This window comes from Antrostomus carolinensis, unplaced genomic scaffold (genome assembly GCF_000700745.2).
Source record: "Antrostomus carolinensis isolate BGI_N321 unplaced genomic scaffold, ASM70074v2 scaffold32209, whole genome shotgun sequence".
NCBI classification, from domain to species: Eukaryota; Metazoa; Chordata; class Aves; order Caprimulgiformes; family Caprimulgidae; genus Antrostomus; species Antrostomus carolinensis.
Window position 1 is genome coordinate 19,131 of NW_010338457.1, and position 8,556 is coordinate 27,686.

General features: G+C 39.9%; 1 protein-coding gene across 1 annotated transcript; it reads right to left on the reverse strand.

Moving 5' to 3' along the window:
• Positions 1 to 243: 243 nt before the first annotated feature.
• Positions 244 to 7,079, reverse strand: LOC104530826 (terminal nucleotidyltransferase 5C). Its single transcript, XM_010175531.1, has 2 exons — positions 6,989 to 7,079; positions 244 to 1,511 (listed from the first exon to the last, which is right to left on the reverse strand). The coding sequence occupies exon 2, from the start codon at positions 1,490 to 1,492 to the stop codon at positions 317 to 319; it is 1,176 nt and encodes a 391-aa protein (XP_010173833.1). The 5' UTR covers positions 1,493 to 1,511; positions 6,989 to 7,079; the 3' UTR covers positions 244 to 316.
• Positions 7,080 to 8,556: the final 1,477 nt, after the last annotated feature.

Here is an 8,556-nt window from a genome sequence, read left to right on the forward strand (position 1 = left end):
CCAGAACTTAGTGCATTTCGTTTTATAAAATTACAATAATTTATCTTTTTCTCTTTTCATTGAAAAAAAAAAAAATATATAACCCAAACACATGTAAGGATATAAATACATCATAAATAATGACAACCATTTCACTTATTTTACGATCTGTTTAACAACGATTTAGACGTGGATCAACCAAATAACTTTGGCAACTTGCACAAAAAAATATGTCCTTAAATCAAGAGGGATGATAAGACTTGCTTTAATGAGGCTTTTATTACGGGGAGAACTGGAAAGAGAGAGGAGTGTAAGTGCTGAGGAGGTTCTCGTGTTCCTAAACCATGCTGCTTTGCATTTGTATGTGGAATGGGTATGGCTGGTAGATGATAGGTGGCTGTCCGTGAGCAATGTAGTAACTGCTGAAGTTTCTGTCACTGATATATGGAGCAGGCTGATAATAGCACGTCACATTGGCTGCGTTTGGGATGATATTTTGTTCTCCGAGCACTTTTAAAGCCAGAATTGTGATCATATTGAGAGTTTGTCTTCGTTCGTGTCCCATGAGGCAGACTGTGCTCTCGTTTACAACTCCACGCAGAGTCATCAAGTAGTCATACTTGCTTTTCTCTTCCCCAATGAAGTGGTTGCGCAGATACGACTCAATTTTCCTTTGCTGCTCAGCAACATCTGGAAAATCAATGAAGAATCTGGAGCACATGTAACGTTCCAGAGATTTAATTTCAGCCTCATCCGCTGGTTTAAAGTCACGAACCAGGAGATTGCTGTACTTCAGGAGGCCACCTCCCCTGATTTCCTCTGGGTTCCTCGTGGAAATCAGTTTGTATTTCAAGTGGTCCATTGCTTCGTTGAAGTCTCCGTACATGCTCTCGGCGATGACAGTGGGGTGAGAGTCTTCTGTCAGTTTGCAGTCTGTTGCTCTGTAAACGTTTAAGATGGAGTCCAGGACGATTTGGAAGGAGTCCACGCTGAACTCAAACTGCCGTCTGAGCGAGTTGACAAACTTTAACTCTACGTTCTTGCCGCTGTTGTTTGACAGCGAGATGAGACTCCAGCGATCGTGGTCGGTAGAGACTTTGACCATCTTCTGCACATAGGCATCTTTCATGGTCTGAGCAGTGATTTTTTCCTTATTAACACATTTTGGCAAGAAGTCTAATAGGCAATTAAGAACGGCTTCCTTAACAACCTGGAACTCGAGCTCGCTTGGAAGTTCCACCCCAAAAATGATGTCTAGGTCCTTGTAACTGGTTCCGTTCTGCTTTACCAGGATGTGACTGGCTGTCGAACCGTTCAGGCGGATATCTCTAACGTTGATTTGCTTTTCAATGAGTTGTTCCTTTACCATGTGAATGATATCCTTTGGCTTTACATCCAGTGTTGGAAAATTTCCTCTCCCATGAATAGGTATGACCTCAGCTAAAACTTGATCCAGGATTTTAATCTGATCCCAGGTGAGACTACTAAATCTGTGGTCTAAATCCTCGGTCATTGTGATGTCAGTTAGTTAACTAGGGAGAAACAGAAATTAAGAGGCAAAAGTTAGAACTTGCTCAAACACAGGAGAGTCTGACATCTCACTAGGTTATAACAAACATGTACCTTCCTTCCTGGGTGCAGTGACAAAGCAGTTCCTTTTACAGAGGCACAATCCCAGTTAACAGTCTGAGTCAACCCCTGCACTTGTCACAGGCTTTTAATTGAATTCTAATGTACTCAGGTTTTAATCCTGCTGAGAAACCACTGTGTTATTATATAATCCATGACTCAAAGTAAATGCAGTAAACCATATAGACTTCATTTCAAACTACTCAAAGATTCATAACATGAAATACTTGGTGGTTATAAGGAAACTCCAAATAAATTTCGCCGTGAAGAGCTAAAATGAACCAAATGAACAAATTTGTTCTTTCTGTCCTGTCTAGAAATCTCTGTCTTCAGTGACTTGAATACTTAAAACTACCAAACCACCAGGAAGATATTCTAAAAAGCAGGAAAAAAAAAACATGCTCATTGTTCATCTAGCCATGTGCCTTGGATGGACTTTGGTCTCTATGGATCATCTATACGCACGCATCCTTCAATACGACTGGTTATGGTGTAAGGATGGGTGTTATACCATGACACAGAAAATCTATGAAACCCCATGCAGGTAGATGGCTGTTTCTCAGAAGGCAACACTAGGACCTGCTGCCCAGACACAGCTGTGTCACCCAGCCAGGCTGATACAAAGCTGGAGTTTGGAAGGATGGAAGAAAAGTGACTGGAGATCACAGAGTGGAGCATCTCCCTGCTGAGGAAAGGCTGAGGGAGCTGGGGCTCTTTAGCTTGGAGCAGAGGAGACTGAGGGGTGACCTCATTAATGTTTATAAATATGTAAAGGGGGAATGGCATGAGGATGGAGCCAGGCTCTTCTCAGTGATGCCCAATGGTAGGACAAGGGGCAGTGGGTGTGAGCTGGAACACAGGAGGTTCTGCTTCAACTTGAGAAGAAACTTCTTTCCAGTGAGGGTGCCAGAGCCCTGGGACAGGCTGCCCAGGGAGGGTGTGGAGTCTCCTTCTCTGGAGACATTCAAGACCCGCCTGGACACCTTCCTGTGTGATCTCATTTAGGTTCCTGCTCTGGCAGGGGGGTTGGACTGGATGATCTTTTGAGGTCCCTTCCAATCCCTCACATTTTGTGATTCTGTGATTCTGTGAGATGCAAAACCCAGGTGGTGTTCAGGTGTGATCCGAAGCGGCTCGGTGAGTCACCAGCCATGTGAAAGAAGTGACGCTCGGGTATCTGCCAACACTGCCAGTGTGCTGCTGAAACGTCCAGAAATGTTTCTGCAGACAGATGGCTAAAACATATTTTTTTCAGCTGAAGCTCGAGAATAAAAATAAAGTAAAGCCATACTGAGTAATAACACCAGCAAAAAGTCCACACTGTTGTTTCTCAATCAGTAGTGATGACATATGGATGTTGGCACATATTTCCCTTCCTTTGCCTTCAGATTCCACATTCTGTATTTTCATAATTTCAAGTAACTTGTGAACCAACAAATATCTTGGGAGTATTACAGAGCTGATTTTCACATATTTCTACTACAGTTCCAGCTCTCAAGCAAGCCAATCAAAAGCACATGTAAATTGAAGCACCTTTCTGGCCTATTTACAATGAATGGAACTAATCCCATGTCGGAAGTGAAACGCACACTTTAAAAGTTGGCTAAATCAGGATCCAAATTGGGAGATTATTTGTGACTGAATTGATGCTGTGAAGGTCTTGGATTCAATCCTATCGTTCTGGCATGACCATGTTCTTCCTGGCATTGTTTACCTAGGATGTAACTCCAAATCCATGTAAATAGATACATAACATGTAAATAGGGATATATTTATATACTCACATTCCTGGACAAGGCATTGAGAAGACAGGACATTTGAATTGAAAGGGAGAGAAATTGCCAGCCGTGGTAGTGCCCACTTTACATGCCTAGGACTTCACCATTAGCTAGTGATTATTATGATCCATGCTTATTCTTTTACCACCTCAAACTATGATTATGAAAAACTTCCATCCATCCTTCATAGCCCTTATGACACCCCAGTACATTTTTATGATCAAAAAAATAGCTGTTACTGAAAGGTGCTGTGAAATCTGGAAGTAGCACAACACTGGGTGGAGGGAGAAGGTTGGGAGGAGAGGTTCTTGGATAAAATTTTTTGCTGCCACGTTTGTCTTCTGTGTTATTAATACATCAAATTATAGTGGAACAGATCTAACTATCTACTAGCAAACTTACAGTTGTCAGAATTGTTGTAAAACTAGTAGTTTTTGTTATGTGATTTGACTGATATTGCAAAACTTTGAGAGAGCTTTTCAAGGTTAAAGCTGTGATGTAAAAGAAAGGGTTTAGAGAAAGGAATGACAAAAAATAATCCCTTATTTTAGCAGGGTCCCTGTTCAAACATTTTTTGAAATTCAGAAGATGCAAGTGCCCCAGAATAAACTGGGAAATCCTTCCTTTTCAGTTATTTTTAGTTTTAGTTTTTAGTTATTTTCGATTTTATTGCAATATACTGAGATTTAAAAATGACAGGAAAAGGTAATGTCATGAAATATTTCTTTTGTGTTGAAGAGTCGTACCTCAAAATGTCCTTTCTCTAAAGTGGTTCAGTGATGCTTTGTGAGTTCAGAACCTCAACATTAATGTCTGAGAAATGTCTTACGACAAATACTAAGAATTCTGTGCTGAAATAATGCCTTTAACTTTGACAAGTAAGGAAAATGCCCTAGGAAAAACAGGAATTAAGTTGTCAAGAATATCATTAATTTACAGATAGACCTAAATAAACTTTTAAAATTATTATTATTTACTAATTTGCTTCCAGATTGTAACTCAGGACACATCCCTGCACTTTCCTGGAATGATTTTCTCTTGTTCTTTTCCTTAACCTTGTCTGGTAACAGGAACAATTTCAAGCAATATTATAATCATTAGGAGCCTTATTTCTTAAAGCAATGGCAAATTTATTTACTGAGGTGCTTGGGCTAACATCAAGAGTTATTATTAATGCAAGTAAGCCTCAGTTACAATAAATCATTAGCAGTATTGAGGCTATAATTAGTGAAAGCCTTGCAAAAGACAAGAGATGAAGGGATGGAAGGGGAACCATAGAGGTGACGCAGACTGAGAGCTCTTACTCACCTGCACCCTCAGCCTCAGCCTTCGCCAGGTCTGCCCTGCTGCACCCTGTCAAAGAATTCAGTTTCTGTAACTTAAAATTTAAAATATTACTATAAACTGCAATGGACCCTCAATCCTGCCTGATTTAAGTATTCTGCCAGATAAACCGATGAGGAAAAGTAGTTTTCAGGGTGTTTTCTTCTACATACACTGGCACAGAATAAAATGGATCAGACCTAGTCAAGTTTTGTGACATATCCTTATTACAAGGTTAGAAAAATATTTCCCTGATTCAAGTTCCAGCTTGTCCTTGAGTGTTCACCTTCAGCTGATGAAGTGGTTGCAATGTGGAAAAATGTTCAGTTACTGTGCGTTCATTAAACATAGTTTTGATAATTTTCATTATTGATCTTTATATTGAAATTAGAGGCACTAATTTTCTCCAGCAGGGTTTGGAGCAAACAACTATGAGTTTGGTTTTACGACGATGCTAAAAGATTTAGCTAACCACCTCTTAGCTTCATCACAAGTAAAAATAAATCTGGCTTTACATCTGGATGAAACAAACCTGCCACGCTGCTGATAGCTTTCATGTTCCACACAACTCTCACAGAAACAGATCCTTACAGTCTAGGGGACAGTCTCCCCAAATTTAGCTCATATTTTATCGATAAACTGTTTAAGATTCTCTTTTTATAGACTCTATAATGTTCCTTCAGTGTATTTTCAAAGGGTGCTGGCGTTCTCAAGCAGAATACATCTGAAATAGTTCTGGTGCAGCTGTGTCAGCTCCACCCTCTTGTCTTTGCTTTTATCTGCTCCCCTATTTGTCTGTTGTACAACAATTATATAGAATACTTTACTCCTCTGATTGTCTTTACTTTGTTTGCACTTGGAATGGGTTGCAAAGGGACCTTTTACAGAGCAAGCAAAATGTCTTGTCAGCTGCTGTAGTAGCCTTGCTTTTGCTTTGAGCAGAGATACCCAAAGTCACTATTGCACCTCTCCCCTTAGATCTCTGTCTCGGTTTTGCTTACACACATTATACACATTACTAATGATTTCCATGATCTCTTGCTAAAGCTTTATTTTCATTCAAAGATGGATTTCTCTATTAAGCTGGACATTTTGAAGTATTTTGTACACTCACTGGCTTAAAGACTGCAGCTGGCATTAGCTCTGGAGGTAAAAATGTCAAATGTGGAAGGAGTCTCGGTCATAATTTAGAAGCGTATGAGACAAGTGGAAGCAGTAAAGCATCTGGGGCCTCCTAAATGGGGACATATTTAAAGCAGTTTGACAGTGTTTTTCATGAGTTTTTCCTTCCATTAATGTTAATGCATGCAGTGAAGATACAGTTTATTTATCCTGTTATCATGAGATAACGCATGAGTTGCAGAAGTTTTCAGTACAGTTACCATCTAGTTACCCTGAAATAAAAAATAATAACTCAAGACCATATGCTCTTCTGTGAGATAAGGTTGCACGGCGTGCAAAATACACTTCAGCAGAAAGCACTTTGCCTGGACTATGCCACAGAATATCACCTTCAAGGGCAGAACAAGTAAGCAGAAAAGAAGAGTTTATCAATAAAAAGGTGTCCTACCTTTTCTCCAACCCACCCCAAGGAACAGGGAAAAGCAAGAGAGTCATGTACCAGCTTGTATCACTCCTTCTCCCAAATGAAAAGGATTTGCAGAGCAGTACAAGCCAAGGACAGCCATATCCTCCTGTAGCACAAAGCTGGGAAAAGGAACTGAGCAGCCTGCACCTCTACTGGAACGTTACAGGATATTGGCTTGATGAGCTGGGTGTTCTCAGGAGGGAGAAGATAACTAAGGACTTTAATTTGGGCGACCAGTATGAATATGTAATCCATGTTATGTCATCCTGGAGATTTGGGGTTTTTTTGGTTGTTGAATTTTTCCATCATGACTCAGGGTACACTCGTTCTCAGCTGCATGTGGATCCCCTCACAGGGTAACATTTTTCAAGGCCAGATATATTATGCTTTTGTATCAGCTCCCACAACACACGAGGTTCCTTCTTACACGGCCTCCACGTTCAAACAAACCAAGCCCTTGTACATAGCATGATATGAGGCGCTGAGGCACAGTCACTCTTCTCATTTGCTCTAAAATACTTTATTAACTGTAAAAAAAATTAGGTGTGATATGCAATATTGGGTCTATTTGGGGCTGTGGTCATCACTGAGAAAGTTATTGCTTTAGGTAAAGATTATTTGTACTAATGAATGCTATGGATTAACTTCTGAATAATATTTCCAGATAGAACATAAAATCCCACAGACTTACCGTGGCAGGACGATTGGCAAGCATGTATTTCAGCCCAGTTAATAGGATGACTCACTGGATCCTTTGGTAAAAATATGAATTGTCATCTTGTCACTGACAAAAAACCATGAACCTCCCAGGGAAAACTGCAGGAGGGAAAAAAAAAAATAAAATAAAAAATCAACAAACAATAACATTCATTTTGAGATAAATGTTAACTACCAGTCACCTGCTGTACATAATAAATCATGCATTACAACTTGGCAGCCCTGCAGAAAGAACAATAGCCTTTGAAGTCTGAAATGATAAGGTAAAAGCAGTGGAAAGGCACAGAAGTGCTCATAAAAACTACCTGGGTTGAGGGTCATGCTTAATCCTCTGCAAGGATGTTAACTAACTTGTTATTTCCTCCATGGGATTTTGCATAAGAACTAAATATTAGTAATAGACATGCAAATTAGTAGAGATGTAGTGAAAATGTAAAAAAAAATAATATAATTAATAACTCAGTAAAATTAAATATTCTGAATTGCATAGTGGCTTCATAGTCTCTCTAAAAATGCGTGCAGATGACAAGACTGTCTTGTTTCCAGGTTGTTGGTTCATTTACAGTAAGCCCAGGATCCAGCCTCTTGCTGGAATTTCCAGGCACTGGATGGCCCTTTGGCTAGCCAGGAATTGCATCTATTTTTGTAAATATTTGTATGCTCTCATAAAGGCATTTTTAAATATTTGTTTCTCATTTCCAAGATCTGCTGACAGCTAGGGATCCTTTTTTAGGTTTTCCTTCAAAGGCCTCCAGTCCAGCACGCCATCCTACAAAGTTCACAACATCTACACAAGGTTCCTTAACTATCCCCAGTAGGGTCTTGTCCACTGGATGATTTGATATATATATGGATTAATTCCTTGTTGCCGAGTTGTGTTCCACAATCTCAACTTTTATGCTGCGAGTATATATGCTTCTGAGTAAAGATAACTTTGCAAGTATGACTGGAGTGTAAATATATGCATCATCTGCAGGAAGAGCTGAAATGATAGCCCAAGGAGCTATGGACTGTAGTATTCATTTTATTAAGGATATTATAGATTTTTCCTCCACGCCAGAGCAGTCAGATTTTTACCGCTGAATATGCCAGTTTACTGCTGCCAGAAGCCCAGTACATGGTTTCCTCACTCTCTGCCCTGCTGTGCCAGGACCTGTCTGCAGCTTTCATTTGCTTTCCAACTCATAATGGGCTACTAATTAAATCGTGTTCCCTGACTTGCTCCCCAAATCCGTGCAGTGATGGCTCATGTTTGCAGCTGGGAATAAAGGGTTAAATCTGGCAAGGGCTGAGCTCTTCTTAGGCTAAAAATGAGAAGGCAGTTATGTCTTCAATGGCAAGGAAAAGAGGTTCTGGATTGCTTAGATAAAAGAGTCTCAGCATGTGAGTCTGGCCTCCTGGAGGAAAAGTCAGACAAGTAGATAATCAGTTACTTTAAAAAAATAAAATAAAATAAAAAAAATCATTTAGTCTTTTTAACAATGAACTCTTGTTATTTCTTTCAGTGCGAAGGTGGAAGGTTTCATGGATATATCATCTCCA